At 42.9% G+C, this 19,446-nt stretch overlaps 3 protein-coding genes across 3 annotated transcripts; 2 read left to right on the top strand and 1 right to left on the bottom strand.

Annotated features, from left to right (window-relative positions):
* Positions 1-3,865: 3,865 nt before the first annotated feature.
* LOC128300150 (pH-sensitive chloride channel 2) lies at positions 3,866-14,054 on the top strand. The gene is made up of 7 exons (XM_053036115.1): positions 3,866-5,033; positions 11,962-12,071; positions 12,145-12,230; positions 12,305-12,620; positions 12,704-12,862; positions 12,927-13,423; positions 13,497-14,054. The coding sequence occupies exons 1-7, from the start codon at positions 4,621-4,623 to the stop codon at positions 13,743-13,745; spliced, it is 1,830 nt and encodes a 609-aa protein (XP_052892075.1). The 5' UTR covers positions 3,866-4,620; the 3' UTR covers positions 13,746-14,054.
* Positions 14,055-14,798: 744 nt separating this feature from the next.
* Positions 14,799-17,082, top strand: LOC128301609 (fatty-acid amide hydrolase 2-A). Its single transcript, XM_053038179.1, has 4 exons — positions 14,799-14,979; positions 15,158-15,713; positions 15,794-15,918; positions 15,988-17,082. The coding sequence occupies exons 2-4, from the start codon at positions 15,178-15,180 to the stop codon at positions 16,887-16,889; spliced, it is 1,563 nt and encodes a 520-aa protein (XP_052894139.1). The 5' UTR covers positions 14,799-14,979; positions 15,158-15,177; the 3' UTR covers positions 16,890-17,082.
* Positions 17,083-17,326: 244 nt separating this feature from the next.
* Positions 17,327-18,817, bottom strand: LOC128301610 (BLOC-1-related complex subunit 6). The gene is made up of 3 exons (XM_053038180.1): positions 18,269-18,817; positions 17,628-18,204; positions 17,327-17,552 (listed from the first exon to the last, which is right to left on the bottom strand). Exons 1-3 carry the CDS (start codon positions 18,579-18,581, stop codon positions 17,507-17,509), a joined length of 936 nt encoding a protein of 311 aa, XP_052894140.1. The 5' UTR covers positions 18,582-18,817; the 3' UTR covers positions 17,327-17,506.
* Positions 18,818-19,446: the final 629 nt, after the last annotated feature.

Raw genomic sequence — 19,446 nt, 5'->3', positions numbered from 1 at the left:
AGAGGTTTAATGATAATAAGAAAGATTAATTATATTACCATATGTCTTGTGTGAATTAAATCCTCAATATGGGACTTTTTATTGAAGAAACGAAAAATGAAATCAAAACGTTTAATTTTAAAATAACATTGAGCCCCTTTAAATTACTCTGCAATAACATTTCAAGAAATATGTTCATACATTTATTTGCATTATTCGAAAGCCTTGTATAAAACTGCTTACATTTTTTAGTTAAATTTAAAATGTTGGTATAGATGAAAAAAATGATGAAAATTTTTTGCAAAAAATAATAGTGTATTAAACTTTTTAAATTTTTGACTAATCTCATTAATTATTTATTTCACGCCCAGATTCATCAGCGATTTGGAGTTTATTTTTAATTTTTAGTACAAAAAGGTTTTTGCTATATTTATCAAAAAGCCATCCAGAACTTACGCACAATGTATTATTCTCGGAAATTCTATTTTCATAGGGCACAGTCAGCGATGTGCTTCAGATGCACTTAAACGCAACGTGTTGTCCGCTTGTCCGATGGTGTCTCCGTACTTTTACCACACGCTATTTCGAGAATGGTGCGGCAAAATCTAATTCAAACTGCGGGACTAATGCAAACATGAACCGTCCGTTTGTACCGCCACTCGCCGGTAAAGTGTTTGCGGAACAATTGTTTAACAAATTCATCATGCCTGTAAATCGATTTCTTCTGTTTTACATACTACATCCACTGGCCGTTACGAGGACGGTTACGAGTCTCGAGTGGGTTAGAGGTTAGTGGGCCGGGCGGGTGGAAAGAAAAGTTGAACCACAACTGCAAACCACTCTTACAAGCATCAAAACATCATAACATCATCATTACCATCAAATCGAGACGCAGAGCAATTTGCTTGGGTCGTGCGTTGCGTTCCGTTTGCTTTGGTACCGCGATATCGTACCTGTTAATTGTGTTTACTTGCTGGTGGTTTCAGATAAAACAGGGAATTTGTTTTTTCGTCTCGCACCGGAATTGACAAGTTAATTGAAATGTAATTGTGTCCGAGTTATGCGAATCCGAGAAACGTGAGTCTCAACATTTTGAATCGTTCGTGTAGTTTTGTAGGTGGAATTGAATTTTTTATTAGTCAAATTTCAAATGTTTCCAAAACGCTAATACGCTAAATTTTAATATTTGAAACATTAAATTGTTACTCCAATTGACGAAATAAATGTAAAAATATCAATTATTAATGTGCTTCGCAACGTGAAAAGTAGAAATCGATCGACCTGAATACTAAATATAAATGATAATATAAAGGGAATTCGAGTTACGCGAATTTCTCTGGCACGTAACTCGGGAAAACTTATTTTATACCTAACTTATTTATACAAAATCAATTTTTTTTTATTTTTCTAATATTCGATATACATGAGATTTTTTATTAAAACAAAATAAAATCTTCTTTTAATACTAAGTGCCCGACAGATACTTTTCAATCCATTGTATCTGTTAGCATCGACACATTCCCTACACATTTCCGATCTTCCAACGGTGGTTGCTAAGGTGACATGCCTCATGCCTATGTTTGACTTCATTTTCAAATACGGACGCTAGTATGTTTTTCTCTTTGTTATCACAGTGCATCTTTAGATTGTTCCCGGCGTTTTGTTACACTTTTTGGCATGAATCACAAAGCGCTAGTAGATGAACAATCCGGCGATGCAATGATTAATGTTTGCTTATTTGCTCAGTTACTTTGCGTCCGTTTATATGCAAAGAGTTGATAAAAGCATAAATTACAACTTTACAACTAGCGGGGAAGATTAAGTGATCATAATAAGCTTTTTTTTAACTGAGCACCGTCGATTTTTGGAGCCTTACTCAAGCGTCATGACATGGTGCGCAAATATAGCAATACATTAGAACAATTTTCCCAATATTTGTTTCTTCATTTGTTTACCAATTGTCGGGCATGTAAATTACCTGTTCATGAACTGGTTAGCTCGTGTTTTTATTGAAATCACTTCCATTACTTCCTCAACGGCTTGTTTCTTCTTTGTTGCTAAAGGCCTTTTATGTTCACTAGCAACACACCGACCGGACACCGGACGAGTTGGGTTGGTTGTTTTGCCGAATAAATTCAATTTTCAACAAAATTTCAGGCGCAAACTAAAAATCGTGACACAAACACAAACCTGGCCTGTTGCTGGGGCGGTTGTGCACGGGGACACTCGCACGGTTCCTGATTGGTTGGCCGGTCCGGGCACTGGTCTCGGATGGCCTCGAGCGGATGGGTTCCGATTTTCTTTGTCACTCAATGGCGCTTAACAACGGACACGTCCTTCGATTCCGAGAATCGTGATAACGAGATATTTCGGTACGAGTACATTGGAGCATACCGGGAAGGAATATTGATGGGATATTTGGTTGTTTTGACAAAAAAAAAACGATTCGTTTGATGGGTGTTAATTTGATTTACTGTTCCAAGTACTATTACGTACTAAGTATTGTATACGAAGTACTACAGCTTAACTATTCTGTACAGTGCTGGATTGCTTATTACAAAATACAACATTATATTGTTGGCATAAGTGAATTGTTCACAGTTTGAGATAGAATTCTTAGTCAGAAGAGTTAACCATTGTTATCCAAAATTCTTTTGCGTCGGAAGACCTGCTAATTGTTTTCCAAAACGATCGGAGTTCTACATTTTTAAACATAGCCAAACAATCCTACATGCGATGAGAGAAATTTTATTGCAAACTAAGAGAAAAATATTGGGCATATTTTATCTCTAACGGTGTAACTTCTATAAAGTCCACTGATCAGTTCGTCAGGTTAGGGAGTTTAGGCAAAAGTATTTTGTTAACACTTCATGAAATTTAATAATTCGTTATGCCCTTGAAAGATATTAAAATTATTTTCCTTGTCGTTGATTTTGAAGTTTGTTGATTTTTGTATTATTTAATTTAATTTAATTGAGTCATTTACCTTTTAATAATTTATAACTCATTCTTCAGTCAAGAATTTGTCAAGAAGTCAAAGGTCAAGAAGAACGAGGTTTTGAGTCATGCATTACTGACTTCACCTATTAGTAGGTGAAACTTCAAACATGTTCGAAATAATGTTATTTCACTCAGCTTAATTATAACGCCTAAACTATGTTCAAAAGATAAATGCAAACATTCGTCTATGCTTCATTAAGTATGCATCATTAAGTTTGAGTAAACAGAATTGTGGGTAAACAAAAATCGGGTTTTCCCTCATTTCTAAGTGGCTTCGCACTTGACAGAACTCGATTAATTTTTCAATTCCGCAAAGCAATTTTTTTCGCAGAAATTATCACCACTTTGCAAACGAAAATAAAATCCGCATTCAATTTGGTTTGATTAGCACACATAAATTAAGCAATAAAGCACTGAACCTTGATTTTGTACTAAATTGTTGTACTAAATCACGCTGCGGTGGTTGGAAGTTGGAATTGATTTTTTTTTATGCTTACGCCCGTACTAAAACAAACGTTGCACTATCAAAGAGACCGACAAAACGACCAACGGCCAACATACAGGTGGGTGGGTTTTGCCGGAAACCGAAGGCTCTCACTCGCGCACAGCATCAATCGTGCACCGAGCGCTTGCGTAGGCTCGTATCCTGACGTCTCCCCACCATCACCCCCAACGTAGTACTCGAGCCACCCTCTGGCGACGTCATCAGCAGTATATCATACAAACAGGAGCAGTACATCCTCCTCCAACGTGCGCGACCTTTGCCGGTTCGTTGGCACACGCAACGCCGCGCACGCACACAATTTGCACACAACGAACGCGACCCGATGAAGACGCGAACGCGAAGACGGCAGACCGGCCGCGGCTCGGATATAATCAGTTGCTCGCGGCCCGCGGACGAACAGTAAGCAAAGCAAAGGCTCCGTGAACACCGACAGATCACCGGCGGACGATCACGTGCAGAACCAGCAGCTGTGCCCGTACCGTCTACGGTCACCACGTTTCGCGTCGTGCTATTCGTTAGTGTGTTTGAAGTGGTGCGTGGGTACCGAGGGAATATTGAATGAAAGTGCGTTAAATTTGTGTTCTATAGCGAGCAGCGAGCTGGGAAGCGAATTGTGTACTACTCTACGCTCCAAGTGCTCCACTCGGTGGTTGTTTTAGTGTTTCTTGGTTGGTACTTGAACGGCGTAAAAGCGTCATCGTCGGCAGGCGTTGATACACTGCGCAAGTAGATCTTTTATTCCGGAGTGAGTTCTGGCCCGCGTACGATCGCATCGAGGGTAGCACAAGTAACAAGGTCAAGGGTTCTGGAAGGATCGCTAGATCCGGAGCGTGGAGCGATGATCGATTAAGGCAAAGGAAAGAAGCAATTGGTAAAACACGTACAAACAACACCCATTTACAAAACATTATGTGAGTTTTGCGCTACGGTTCATTTGGAGGTGGTGGTCCTTCGGGTATCCTTCACGCAAACGTTCGCAAACGCTCCCAGTGAGTATCTCCCAGTGGCGCCCAGTTGCCCCAGTATAAAATATCGGATCCTTATCGGTCGCGTTAGTGTTTACCGATAACCGTGTGGCGGTGTTTTCTCTCGACGCAAAAAACGACGCAATCGAGCCGTTCCTAGCACGCTTCAAGATGAAGCTGCATTCGCTGTACGTGTCGCTGGTGTGCCTGTGCACTTTTGTTACGGTCGTGATAGCGCAAAATGTGGCTACCGATGGGGCGACGGTACCGACCGTCAATGTGACGCCACCGCCCCCACGGGAACCGTTGCTCAACGAAACAGAATTGGTCGATCTGAACCTGATCAGCAGCAGCACGGCGTTACAAACCGTGACACAGCCCTCAACAACCACTGTGGCCGTATCCTTCGTGCCGGTAGAGAGTACCAGTACAACGGCCACGCCGGAAGGGATGTCCACTACGCAAGGAACAATGTCCCCGGAGGAGATACAGAAGTTGCTGCTGCCTCCGGCCACAGTAGAGGCCGACATCTTGCACGTGAACGTTACGAGCGATAATCGGCCGAACGCTAAATCTAGCAGCAAGTGAGTAACTGCCGCCCTTAATGGCTGTAAAGTGTGTCCGAATCTGAATATCGAGAAGGGGGGGAGGAGGCAAAAACAGGGCTGGAGGTTGTTTAGGGCCATTAAAGACAATAATTGATCGTAAGTTGATGTCTCTTAATTTCAGTTTATTAACCACTAATTCGATGACCTAATAGAGTCATTTTGCAAGATAATTAAGTTGTAAGCAAGCGTTGAAGAAGATTTATAGACGATCTCTTGGCATCACATGTCCACATCCTCATCCTCTGAGGTGTTTTACTACAGCGCGTTAAGCACAGCGGGGGAATTTGAAAGGGATTTTAGTGTTTAGGAAACTGTTATACAATCGAACACTTCTGTTATAATATACGATTTCAAAGTAAGAAACGATCGTTAAGAACCTTGTAAAATTTTACTTGACTAAAATCTGTACTAAAACCCCAAACTCATGAGAATTTGAGGATAAAAACATGATGAATGTTTATTACGCCATGTTTAATCACCGCTCTGCATACAGGAAGATTCCGGCTAGAAATTTGCGAAACCAATCCGCCCGTGCACTATTTACTAGGCAGGGGTTTGTCAATCCGTGTAAGCGTGTATTCACATCCATCGCCGTAGTGCGGTGTTCCTTTGCGGGGTACCGTAGCGGTAGACATTTTTATCTCGCTATGGATGCAGTTGGCAAATAACAGGCAAGTGCTTATAAAGCGTTACATACAATACACCCCACTATATACATATATATGTGCGGGACTCTGTTGTAGGTGTAGGTTTGAATGTTGCTAGAATAAGAGGAATGATTCACATCTTCTTCCGATAAGGCTCGCTCTCTGCTAGGCAGCTGCTTTACATCGCCGCTAAAAACCCGCGTACGAGCACGTACGGTGAATATATATTTTTTATCTGTTATCCCAACGGTCCCCACGGAGCGTTAATGTAGCAAAGTTTCGATAGCTTGATTAATCATGGTGTTGTGCTACAAAACCGACACAATGGAAGTCGATGTCAACAAACGCTATTGAAATAGGGCTACCGGTATATTCACGTTGTTGAGCGCGGTGCATTGAGTGCTGAGCAGTGCGTTGCAGTGCTATGCATTCGCGGTGATGAACGTGCCTAAACTGATAGACGACCAGGATCTTAGTGTTTTTCTTTTTAGTACAGAGTTAGTGTTTGACAGTTCGATGACAGATCGGTGCAGGTCAGCCAAAACACTTGCAATGGTCTTTCATTCCGTCTCGCACGTGATTGCATTAGCAATGAGCATGGCATGTAGACCGTGTGAACTTCAACATCCTTTGTCTCCTACGACCTTTTGACATTTAGCTTCAAGATGATGAAGAACTAGATAATTGTTTTTGCTTCTTCGACTGATGCACAACCGCACCGAAACAGGTTTCGTAAAGGAACGGTGGAAACGCTTTTATCTTCATTAAAACTAGAAGAATGCCGGGACCACCCAATTGGACGTTGTGAGGTTGATTGTTTCGCATTGATTTTTCTTCAACACCCAGTGGTGGAAACTGTTCGAAGCAATATGAAACCGGTTCGAAAGTGCAAATAAATCGCAGCTTCGTCGCTTGTCACTCCATCTTCCTGGCATATGTTCGAGACCACCCCCCCCCCCCCCCCCACCCCACAAGAGGGACAACAGCCACGCCGGTAGCTGCAACGGTTTTGCAAACGGATCAAAAACACACTCCAAACCCCAAGTCGTACCCGAAGCCGGATGATGGAGTCGCTCCGGACATGACAAGTTCAATGTCGCGTACGACATTGAACGCATTTCTGTTGGCGCATTGTGGACGTGCAGCGTTGTTTGCACACCGTGTTGCAGGCCGTGTGTGTGTGTGATCGCGGTACCCGTCGGTGTACTTTGGTGTACTGCTTCATTAGATTCGCACCAGTTTGTTCTTTCCCCACGCACTCGTGCGTATCGTTTCATCTCCCCCGAGTCTTCATTGGCAAACGTTTATTAAATGGTGTGCTTTATTGGGTTCGATTTTATCGTCAGCAACGTCCATCTACACAGAAACTCCATTAACGCGAGAAGAAGCTGGGCCCGCGCAGTCCCTGGCGCAGGTATCTTGATCGTGATCGTGTCGACACCTGCGCTTATCTTGTTTTGGTGTTCTTCTTTCTGTGTCGTTAGAATGGTTGGTCTGAAGTGGTATACAAATGAACATTTTTTACATTGTTTGTTTTGCTATCGCAAACATGTTGGCAGAGCGACACCCGTAAATTATTGAAGAAGTTTTAATTGGGAAAAAAAATAATTGCTAGTCAAAAAATAATTCTAAACCAAATCATAACTTTGGTTGGTAAATGTTGCAATATTGTCTATCGCAAGATTCATTCATTAATTATTTTTTCCCGGGAAAAGGTGTCCATTTTGCATTTGAAACTAACATCGTTCAACCGGTGTGTAAGGGGGCTGTTTTGCTTGAGTTGGTGATAAAATGAGTTCCGACTAATTTCGGGATCTTTCAATCCCATGTGACGGCCAGCAGTAATTGACGAATCGTGCCTGCAATTGAGTATCATCAATGGCAGCTCGCTCGTACGGTTAAAGAGTGTGAAACAAAGAGCGTGATTGCGCTGTGGTGTTGTCCCAGTTTCCGGCCATTAAATATGTCGCCTAATATGGTGCACGTGAAATAATAATCTAACACTGCCTTAAATGCCTTTATTTTTGTTTCGTTGGCTAATATTATTCTCCTTGGTCGGGATGTTTAGAACAGGCTTAGAACAAAAAAGAGGCAGAGGTCTCGATGTTTATTGAGCAGGAAACCGATGTTCGGGGAGAGAGGGAAAAACATCACATCCTGTTTATCAGTTTCATTAAGAACAGAAGAACCCCGACCAGTATGCCGAACCGTGGGAACCTGATTGCCAAAACATATCACACGATCGCAGCTTTTGCAAGCATCCCCTAATTCTAAGAGCACTTTATTGCTTCCCTACCCTGTGCAAAGAACTGGTTCTGGCGGAAATTTTTTTTTAATGAAGACTCAGGGATGGCAAAACAACACTTGTCCTCGTCCAAAATCGACGTATGTTGATCGAGCATCAGCATCACTTGCCGAAGATATTGGCCCATTGCTTCATTTTTCGCCTCAATGGCCTTGATCGCATCTTGATAGGGAGAGGGAGAGAGAGAGAGAGAGAGAACAAAACGCGTTACATTTTAGTTGCTTAGCTCATATAGGCGCACGTTTCTGGTACGTGTCCGGACCGATAAATTACATGCCACCCCGTTTTCGAGCGTGAGTAACAGCGCCCGATCGTTCGTGAAATGTAAATACGCTTTTTTGTGCTGTAATTAGCAACACATTTCTTAATAACGCGGAACCGCTCTCTCGCTGTCCCTCCTAACTTGATCTCGCCATTAGTAGATCGTTTTAAAACAAACGGGACAAACAGAGCAGGAAAAATAAAACGGTTTTTTTTCGCTAAAGGATACAACTGGAAGAAGTCCGCTAAACGAGTTTAGTGTGAGCTTAGAAGGCTCGCTTCAGCCCAGCTGCCATGTGCGCGGCATAATGAAAGTGAAACTCGTGTATAGCTGCTAACCCTTGCAGGCCGCTGGCACGAAGCAAAGTGTTATTAATTCGGTCACGTTTGTAACAGTGGCTCGTAATTGATTTTGCGGTTAATTGTGGTAGTTCATGAGTGAATAAAAAGGCTTTATTAGCTTGCAGGGTGTAATAATAAATAAACTATTAGTACTGAAAACCACAAAAAGGTGGGATGCAATATAAAAAAGATTAGTGTGCAAACGATGCTGTACACAAACGGAAATCTTAACAATGTTAAATAAAACTGAACAAAAAAACAATTTTAATCTAATGTAATTAAACAAGTTTTAAGAAAAGTTCCCGTAAAATTTAGTAAAATTATTATTGTATGTTTTTATCATACAAAAATAAATTAAAACAGTTTTTGGATTCGACCTTAGTACGAGTCCTTGGAAACGACCAATTGAATTTAAGTTTATTGATATTAGTAGTTATTTTCTTTCGAATAAATTCTTTTGATAGAATAATAGGAAATATCCCATTGTGTTTTAAAGTTGGTTATCGATTATTATCAAGAAAAATGAGGAGAACAAGAAGTAATTAAGGTATTGTAATGTAAATATTATAATTAACTACCTCTGCATTCAACGGTTGATTAAATATACGTTGGCGGTTAACAGCTATTTAAAAAGGGAGACACAAAAAAGTGTAACATTAATGAGTGTCACTAGTAGCTATTTGCGCACAGAAAGCCGCAGATGACTTTATTACGTTCGAGCACGGCAAATAACGATCGAAGATCGGTGGAAGGACGACCCCCCGAGGATTGGTACGCGTGTGGATGAAGGCTGAGAAGGGTAGGAAAAATGGGAGGGAAAAAACAGTAAATCGCTATCGACAGCTTCCAATTACTTCCCTATTGCTTGGAGTACGATCGCCATACCTGTGGTACGCCGAGGTTCGATTTTGCGCTGCATACAAATCGACCAAATTTATGAAAACGTGTTGAGCACGTTTCATTTTTTTTATCTTCCTTCCGCACTACTACCCTGGTGCGCCATCCCTGGTCGAAGCATCAAGGCCCACAAACGGACCGCTACGGTGCGGGGAGGTTTAATCGCCACCCCCGGGCAAGAACCTTGCACACTGACAAACACACACACACACACATACACACCTCGAGACACCACTGTACGACGTTGCATATTAAATGCATCGATTGCACTCTTCCCAAAAGTCTGCCAGTAGTTTCATCCCAAAGTACGTTGGGCAGTGGTTCAAACCCACTTAATACGCACCCCATCGATTATTGGCCAAGCTCCTCCGCGAGTCCTTGATCATGATGGTGGCCGAGGTTTTAAAGGAGAGGCGAATAACAAACACGAACACGAACCCGATCGCCGGTGTCGTTAACCTTATTGCTTAATCGAACTAAACAAATTAATGCTAACTTATCTCTTATCTCCTCTACCAAACAGAACGCGTCCTTATCGATTATCGTGTTCATTGGCACAGGGGGAATGCATTAACCTCCCAGCGGGACATTTCGAATGCGTTGCAAGCATTGATCGTAAATTAAATTACAACTCATGATGCAATTAAGCCACGGACACGTCTAATCGTAAAGCTGTAGGCGAACTATGTGCCGCGGGTGTGCGTAATAGTGGTAGCGAAGAATGTAAATAAAGGAGCTGAGCGGCGAGCGAAAAGGCAAGGCGGGAAAGTTGTACAGTGGTGTATAGATGTTTTAACTTCTCACAGTAATTGGAAAATATTCCTTCTAGTACATGTTCAATTTTTGTACATTAAAAAAAAAGACTTACAGTAAACATAACCTGACAATAGCAATAGTGATAACAATACTTTTATTTTGACTGGAAATTATGATTTTTTTTCATAAATTTTATAATTTGGTTTGGTTCAAAGTATGAATTTCAATTAGTGAAATGAAAAAATGCCTCGTCGTATTGCTATTAAAATATTATTCAAAGAATAATCAAAAACTTTTTTTCTATCTGCTACTATCTTTTCCCACATTTTAAAAGAAAACAAAGCTTCCACATGTCTTACTACCTAAGGATTTATCGAACTATATAATATTTAATATTTTTATAATATTTTTTAATATCTAATTCCATCCACAATTAGTGCGGAATGGTGGAAATATGCATAGGCATAAGACGAGTCGGTTAACTGCTTGGGAATAAAACAATAGACTTCAACTGCAGATTTCAGGCGACGAACCCTTACTTTTGCGTTAACATGCTCTGATGATGAATGATGTTTTTTAAAATTTGTTTTATTATTTTTTTAATTAAAACTTTTCGTTACGCCTACCAAACTTTTTAAAATTGTCATAAAAAATTAAAGTTGATTAATGTTTACAGTGAGTACAAATTGAACAGGTTGAAACACATTCAAGTGCACTTCATGTAAGAACCATTAATACCACATTGACCATATGAAGAAAATATTGTACTCTTCGTTATAAATGTTTTCGTTAATGTTGAAAATATGTTTATGCCCAATTCCAGCTCAAAGGATCTGTTTATTCTGTTCAAACAAAAAGTTTTTCCTAAAATTACATATATCTCGTATGAATCAAATAAATAACTTATGGCATTATTGGAAACCCCACGTCATTTGTAATTTATCATTAAAGTGATTTTTTGCCTAAACAGACAATGGTTAGCATAATCACTGGTTGTTTTATTTTTATCCGCATCAACCTTCAACCACCATTATGTTAGCGAAACAGAAGTTTAAGGACAGCGATTTAACCATTCTGAAAGGTGTCATATGCTTCCGTTAGCTCTAATCCGTCATTCGGTTGTTTTGTTGTGCAAAAAAGGCCCCCAAACTCGGTGGTGATGTTAGTACATCTTCCTCGAAAGGCGCACCCAAAACTTCTGCATGATGCAAACTCATGGCATCGAATTGCCACGAATCGGTTTCGTCTGCTCGCATCGAAGCCACATTTATCATGCACGATGGTGCTCGAACGCTCCCACCAGACAGCTCCAGCTGTGGGGTCAACTAAATTCGCCCATTAGTGGAAGAAACAAGCAAGGCCACGGGTGAGGCGACGCAACCGGTGAGCAATGATGACGGGGAGTATGCTCTTTAATTCCCTGCCTCGCAAGATCATCTTAACGCGATTACCAGCCGAACCTCGATTGCCCGATCGTTGATGATAATGTTTCGCTTCGCGCAATCTGACATCACGTCCTGGTGCCGGGACGATGACGTTTTCAGTTGCAGTTACTACGAATGCAAACATGTTTTTAGAGGACTTTTTGCATTGTTTTCCACTTGTGTCTGAGCAATTATTGGTTTTTGTTGTTTGCCTTGTCTTTTACCCCTTTTAAGGGAATGATATCCACATTAACATGTAATATATTTTACAGAGAATCCGACTGTCCCACGCTGGAAGGAGCAGATCACCTGTCACAGACCCAACTTCTTACGAGATTAACCCACGTCTGTCGGTACGATCGGTTGGAGCGTCCCAAGCGAGGTAAGTTTGTTCATCACCTGTTCGTCCAAAATAAGTAACCAATTTGATAATAATCCCATTGCCATCCATCCAGAATCTGTCAACGGTACAAATGGACCGGTAAAAGTGTACGCCCGTGCCTACATATACTTCATGCAAAACTTAGAAGCTCACGATTTGGTAAGCCTTTTAAAGAAAAAAGATGTAAAATAATATGTCCACACCTAATGGAACGTCCCTTCCCAAAACAACAGCAATTTAAAATTCACGCCCTGCTACAGTTCCGGTACGTCGATCCACGATTAGTATTCCGGGAAGTGGCACCGAACCGAACGAAACCGATCATGGGCGAACAGTCGCTGCGTGATCTGCTCTGGGTGCCGCACGTCTTCCTAGCGAACGAGCGCAGCTCCGACATACTGGGCACGGCCGAGAAGGACATTCTTACCTCGATCTCACCGGACGGTACGGTGATCGTATCGACGCGCATCAGTGCCACACTCTACTGCTGGATGAATCTGCAAAAGTTCCCGTTCGATGAGCAACACTGCTCAACGGTTCTGGAGAGTTGTAAGTGACTGGAGACGGATCGTTTCAGGGAAGCGTAAAGTTAACCTGGTTTGTTTGTGTGTTGTGATTTCTCTCTCCACAAGGGATGTACAATGAGGACGATTTAGTATTGCTTTGGGAGCATAAGTCCCCCGTTACACTAGCACCAGAGCTGCATCTCACCGAGTACGTGCTGCTGGAGATGTTCACCAACGAGACAGTCATTAATGCGGATTTAAGCGATCTTCGCCATGGAGCTTTCGGTAAGATGATCGTATTTGGGTGTGAGTGAACATTCAACTAATTTTCGTTCGCAATTCGTCACAGCTGGAAACTACAGTTCGCTCAGCTTCACCGTCCATCTGGCACGCGAAATGGGCTTCTACATGATGGACTACTTCATCCCATCGATCATGTTGGTCGCGATCTCGTGGGTAACGTTCTGGCTGCAGGCCGATCAGTCAGCACCGCGCATCACGCTCGGTACCAGCACGATGCTGACGTTCATTACGCTAGCCTCCGCCCAGGGCAAAACGCTCCCGAAGGTCAGCTACATTAAGGCGTCGGAGATCTGGTTCCTGGGCTGCACCGGTTTCATCTTTGGCAGTTTGGTAGAGTTTGCGTTCGTCAACACAATCTGGCGCCGAAAGCGTAACGTGGAGGTGAAGAAGGTTAACAGCAAGCATGTCCTGAAGCAAGCGATCACACCACGCCCGGCACGGAAGGACATGAGCGGGCTGCACAAATCCCATTCCTGCACCTCGCTGGCCGATTCGGCCACTACCGTTTCGGCTAACTCCTTCAACAACTACCTTACGGTGCATGTACGTATTTGGGGCTTTACTGTTTATTGGACGGGAACTAGGAATTCAAATATCCTTCTGTCTTTTCTTTTAGTCCATCCCGCAGAAAAGCCCTAGTTCTGCCACTCTGCCGATCATTTCCACGACGGACGCGGACCGTGCAGTAACCGACACCGTAACGATCCAGATCGAGGGCCAACCGAACAATGTGAATGGAAACGGTTGGACCACTATGACGCCACAGGAGGTAGCCATCTGGATCGATAAACGATCCCGCTTCGTCTTCCCGATCGCGTTTGTGATCTTTAACATTTTCTACTGGACGTTCGTGTATTACGTGTGAAAAAGGACCACTGTTGGACAACGAACGAGCAGCAAGAATGTCTTACCAGTCATTGTGTATGTTTTTTTTTAAAAAGCATACCATTCCGCACAACCGATACACGGATAGTATTATGCTGCGAGTCAACGCGTGCAGCCTCTTGCCCTGTTGAGGGGTTTTTATTTTGTTTGTACTGCAACTTCGTAGCACACACATACCTACCGAAGATTAAACACTTAGCAATTATTATTTATTTAAACGACGTGCCTAAGACCTACTGTGCATAGTTATGTGAAAAATAAATCCTTTTACTTGTAAGTTTGAACCGAACATTGATGGTGTTGTTTTTAAAAAACTTTGATTCTGAATAGAAATAAATGCAATTATCAAGTACAAATTCTAGTTTATTTTAAGGAAGTTAGTTCTAGTTTATTTTAAGTTTAACTATCACTTGCATTTGTAAAGATTAGCGGATGTCTCAACAAATTTCGGAAAACAAAGAGTGTAGAAAAACTAGTTGGGAACATGAGCAATACTAATTGCAATTTTAAAACATTACGTTCATACCGAAAACAATAAAGTAAAAACACGATTGAGTTCATTTTGACACACAAAAGTGTTAAAACTGGTATGAGTTTCATGCAAGAAGAAACAAAAGTTTGGATAATTCCATTGCATAAAACTCTAATTCCTGGTACAGATAAAAGTGTTAATATAATTTCTATTCAACTTTCAGAAACGGTTTCAAATACTCGTTTTGTTATGTTTTGCCAGCCACTAATATATAAAATCAGCAGAATAGTCTATAATTCTCAAACGAAGGTACATTTATCGTGGTTTATCTACGCCCTGTGCCCATAGTGCCGTTCGAAGAAGCTCTGATTTGTTTACATTTATGACGGAAGCTTTCATTCGAATAACAGCACACATTGCTACACACACCCCTTTATTGTGCGTTCGTCAAGGGATCGTGCGTGCGTTTGATAAAACAACCCCGATCCGTGGAGTTTCAGTAGTCCCGCTAGAGCTGTGCCGAGTCATTTGGACATGCGGTAGTGGTGGTAGTGTGCACTTTTGTAGCAACCTGTTGAAAAGATTCGATCGCCGTCGTCGTCGCGCACGCATCTTACGTCTATTGTGGAAAAGTGTCCCAAAGGGAGAAAGTAGCTGCTGCTTAGAATCGATTACATTCGGAACTGATATCGTTTAATCGGGGTAGAATTTGGGGAGCAGCCGAAACGTCGATATCAATCAGGTAGCTTATTTGTTTTGTTAAGCACAGCGATAAGACGGGTTTTATTCCCCTATAACGCACACACGGCACACACTATCGGTGATCGGTTCGCATAAATTAAAACTTTCACCAACTAAATGTGATGTGGAGTATATTTCTTTGCGCTCGAGCTTTCATTCAAATTTTCCCCCAATTTCAGTGACTACGCTCTCGAAAACCATGGCCAGAAACCGTTTCTTGGTGCACTTCTTTGCCGTGCTGCATCTGGTGATCGACAAGTTGCTCTATATGTGCCTCAAGTGGTACTGGGGACCAAGCAAACAACGCTGCCCAACACTGCAGCGCAAGCGGATGATCGTTACGTACAGTGCGGTCGAGCTGGCCCGGATGATCCGCACCCGCGAGGTGTCCTGCTACGACGTGATCAGTGCCTTTATCGATCGGCTGAACGAGGTCAACCCGCTCATGAACGCGATGCTTGATGGGCCGTTCATCGACGCTCTCGATGAGGCACGCCACATTGACGAGCGGCTGCAGCAGGGTGCGATCGGCGAGGCTGAGCTCGCGTCGAAACCGTTCCTCGGCGTACCGTTCACTACGAAAGACAGTACGGCGGTCAAGGACCGGTTGCACACGCTAGGAATCGTCGCGCGGCGCACTGTGAAAGCGAACAACGATGCCGAGTGCGTACGGTTGTTGAAGGAGGCCGGTGCAATTATCATCGCGACCACGAGCATACCGGAAATCAACCGATGGTAATGAAGTAATTATAGTTCTTGCAGGGCGGGCTTATGTTCCGGGTGTGTTCATGTTTGTTTTGTGTTCCCCCGTGTAGGCAGGAGACGCGTAACAATATCATCGGTCAAACGAACAATCCGCACGATAATCGACGCACGGTCGGTGGATCTAGTGGGGGTGAGGGAGCACTTTTGGCGGCCTGTGGGACACCGATCGGATTAGGTAGGATTGCATTGAGAGAGAGCAAATGTTGCCCAACCTTTTACCATATGCCACACTTTTCCTTTCCAGGCACCGATATTGGAGGTTCGATCCGAATGCCCGCCTTCTACTGTGGTGTGTTTGGTCACAAGCCGACGACGGGCATAATAAACACGCGCGGTTGTTCTCTGCGTACGGGCCGTGAACCTTCCACGATGGTTGTGGCCGGACCGATGACACGCTATGCAACTGATTTGCTGCCCCTAATGAAAGTGCTCGTAGGGCCGGAAAAGTCAACCACTCTTCGATTCGATGAACCGACGGATGTTCGTAAGCTGCGTTACTTTTACATTCCCGAATCCGGGGACATCAAATGCAGCGCTGTACAGCCCCAGCTTCAGAAAGCAATGGAGCGAGTGGTTGAACACTTTTCACAAATAGCCCCGGGTGGAGTGCAGAAGGTTACACTCACCGGATCCGATAGAACCACCAACATGTGGCGCTACTGGATGACGCAGGAACCGGCCAACTTTGGTACGCTGTTGGGCAACGGAAAGCCACTCAGTCCGTTGGTGGAGCTGGCCAAAAAGCTGACCGGTCGTAGCGAGTATACGATGGCGTCGATCTACTCGCTAATGGACACGCTGTTGCCACAGGAAAAGGAAGATGTTATCAAGGAGCTAACTCGATGCTGTGATCAGGAACTAACCGAACTGCTCGGAGATGACGGGGTGTTGTTTTATCACAGCACCACCCATACGGCACCGTACCATTATTCGGCGTTCGTGAACGTGTACAACTTTAGCTATTGGTGCTTGTTCAATGTACTGCACGTGCCGGCCACACAGGTACCACTCGGACTGGATGGAGATGGGTTGCCACTTGGCATACAGATTGTGGCCAGTCGTAACCGTGATCGTCACTGTTTAGCGGTGGCCGAAGAAATTGAACGTGTGTTCAATGGACGGATTCCTCCTTTCATTGTAGATTAGTGTTCGAAGGTGATGATACAAAGTTTGAACGGTCCGTTGAAAGGGGTAATTGGGGTTTCTCACCGGCGATGAAGAAAGTTAATCTAAATAATCTTATTACATCGATTATTATTCTCCTTTGGTCATGTACTGTGCTGTTTTTGGGTTCGTCGATAATATTTATTCGTTAACTTATGCAAATGTCGTTTGTTTTGTGTGTTTATTCTTGTTCCGTGTCGTCGTTTCATTAAAATAATAATTATTGAACGTGTTCATGGCGAGTAAAAGTTGATTTTTTCTTTTTAAACTAAAGGCGGGGTTTACACGATTTCTATACTCTTTTCGCAGTGGGTTCTGTTTGCGTTAAAGATAAATCTCAAATACTTAAATATTAAATAAAATACTCGTTCATTTTTTGAAATTGGGATAAAAGAAGGTAATAACACAATAGCACGGAGGGAATATTGTTTGCACCTTGCGTGGCAATGGCGATTATGACGTCTATCAGGAAATAGGGGCTCCAATCTCCTGCGTATTATTCGCGGAGTTAATACCAATAAATAATCTCTCATAACACACTACCCAATTTGTGGAATGATCAATCCTTATCGAACGTGTCGGTAACGGGGATCATCTTCCTAAACGTTGCTCTCCAGCATATCGACAAGTCTTTTAATTTCACGACTGGAATCAAATAATCAACAAGCAGAACATATTAGCAAATGTTTCACATTGATTTTATAAGGATACTTTACTTACATTCTCACCGCTAGCGCTTCTGCCGGTTTGATTGTTTTGGAAATTTCCTCCGCTTTGGCCATTATCGTGTACATACACTTGATGTTACCGTCCATGCAGTCCGTTAGTTTCGTGACGGAGTTTTTGTAAATCTCCACATTGTCCGCCGTTATCGAGGAGATCGAATGCAGCACGCTGCACAAGCTTTCGGACAAATTGTCGACCGATGCTGCCAGTGCTTGTGCTTCGCGCTCGATTTCATTCAGCACATTCGGATCGACCGATGATGCCGAGGCCGGGTTGGTGGTGACAAATCCACCTCCGTACGCTGTCGATCCTCGCCCGTAAGCACCACCACTGCTTCCGGGCAGTGATAGATTAGCACCACTCGTCCCGGGCACAAAGCTTAGCCCGCTAAGCCCACCACCGGTGGCTGCAGATGGTGTGCTTTGCCGAGAGCTGGACAGATTGCACGAATCCTTTCGCGTTACCGTCACCGGACTGGCTAGCTTTATTTTGTACTCCAGGTTTTCTGCCACAAAGTGTGTCATGTTACCGTCCACCCGTACCGTGCCTTCCAGATTGTACGGAAATGAGGCTGGGTAGTTGAAAGGGAAGAAACGATCGGTATACGGTATTGAACCAGAATATGCGTCACATACCTTTCCGACCATCGCACACCAACGAATCGGGTCGTTTCTTTGTCTGTGAAGAGGAGGAAGACGATGACGATCCGTCCGGTTGATTACCGTTGCTGGCACCGCCGTCCGTTTCTTCCGCTGCTGTACCAGCGAACAAGTTGTGGGTGTAAGCGATTTCACTGTACGATTCAGTCATCGCGGACGGTACCTCTTCGCCCAGGATTTCGCCATCATTCTCGTGACCTTCGGAGTCGTCCCCAGCATCAGGTCGACTGTCACCTTCCCGGGCAGCACCAGCAAACGGGTTTCTTCTGCGGTGGTCCGATTCGCTCATTGCTCTTGTTTTCCTATATATTATTCTCCCCCGAAAACAAATCGATTTAAACACTATTTCTAAACGTAACGCTACACTTTGAACTTTACTCGTTTGACTAGAGGAAGCATCCACTATCCATGATAGTGAAACGTTTCGCAAATCTCCGTAATAATTAAGATTAAATTTAACAAAACAACACGAACGATTACATGGTCGATATTTTTTGCCTATTGAATTGCATTTTTACGCTTCTGCTGTGTTTGTTTTGATTGCTGCATCACTGCTGTCAGATTATGCTGTCATTTGAAGGGTTGCTGTCAAAAGGGAATTTCCCTCCAAGGGCAGTAAAATGCATAATATGCTGTCTCTTTTTCAAATGAGTGCAAATCCGTTAATGCACTTGGCAGTAATCAATTCGGAGCAGATTCCTGAAGCAAATTATGAATAATTTGAGCATTCTGGAGCGCCTTTGCCCTCCATGTGTTCTCCAGTCCTAAGACGCAAAAAGATTCCAGAACTATCCTTTGGATTGTAGAAGAAGAGAATCTTCATAGAAAACCTACATTATCATTGCCATCCAAGGGGCAAGCCTGCTCGAACCATAAGGCATTACGCTCAATAAACTATAAGATTTCCAAACCCAAATTTCGGATTTATATCATTCAAGATCTGGATCTTTTATGAACGGAATTTGGATTTAACATTTACAACATTAAATTGTTCACTATAAGTCATATGCAATCATTCTCTACAAATAAGGCAACATCTTGTTAATTACTTACAAATCTATATATCCTCCATACATTAGAATCAAACAATGGGGGTTTATGTTCCGGCTAATCCGGATCACTCGAATCGAATCATACGCGGAAACTTTCACTAC

This window comes from Anopheles moucheti, chromosome 3, assembly GCF_943734755.1.
Source record: "Anopheles moucheti chromosome 3, idAnoMoucSN_F20_07, whole genome shotgun sequence".
NCBI classification, from domain to species: Eukaryota; Metazoa; Arthropoda; class Insecta; order Diptera; family Culicidae; genus Anopheles; species Anopheles moucheti.
This window is presented reverse-complemented; position numbering and strand designations above follow the sequence as displayed.

Bases quoted from the DNA above. Each gene is read 5' to 3' on its own strand.
- LOC128300150 (XM_053036115.1), top strand. From the start codon at position 4,621: ATGAAGCTGCATTCGCTGTACGTGTCGCTGGTGTGCCTGTGCACTTTT. The intron at 12,072-12,144 runs GTAAGTTTGTTC...CCATCCATCCAG, and splicing joins GTTGGAGCGTCCCAAGCGAG to AATCTGTCAACGGTACAAAT. The intron at 12,231-12,304 runs GTAAGCCTTTTA...CCAAAACAACAG, and splicing joins ACTTAGAAGCTCACGATTTG to CAATTTAAAATTCACGCCCT.
- LOC128301609 (XM_053038179.1), top strand. From the start codon at position 15,178: ATGGCCAGAAACCGTTTCTTGGTGCACTTCTTTGCCGTGCTGCATCTG. The intron at 15,714-15,793 runs GTAATGAAGTAA...TCCCCCGTGTAG, and splicing joins ATACCGGAAATCAACCGATG to GCAGGAGACGCGTAACAATA. The intron at 15,919-15,987 runs GTAGGATTGCAT...TTTCCTTTCCAG, and splicing joins TGGGACACCGATCGGATTAG to GCACCGATATTGGAGGTTCG.
- LOC128301610 (XM_053038180.1), bottom strand. From the start codon at position 18,581: ATGAGCGAATCGGACCACCGCAGAAGAAACCCGTTTGCTGGTGCTGCC. The intron at 18,205-18,268 runs GTATGTGACGCA...TCAACTACCCAG, and splicing joins GGTGTGCGATGGTCGGAAAG to CCTCATTTCCGTACAATCTG. The intron at 17,553-17,627 runs GTAAGTAAAGTA...ATTTGATTCCAG, and splicing joins GAAGCGCTAGCGGTGAGAAT to TCGTGAAATTAAAAGACTTG.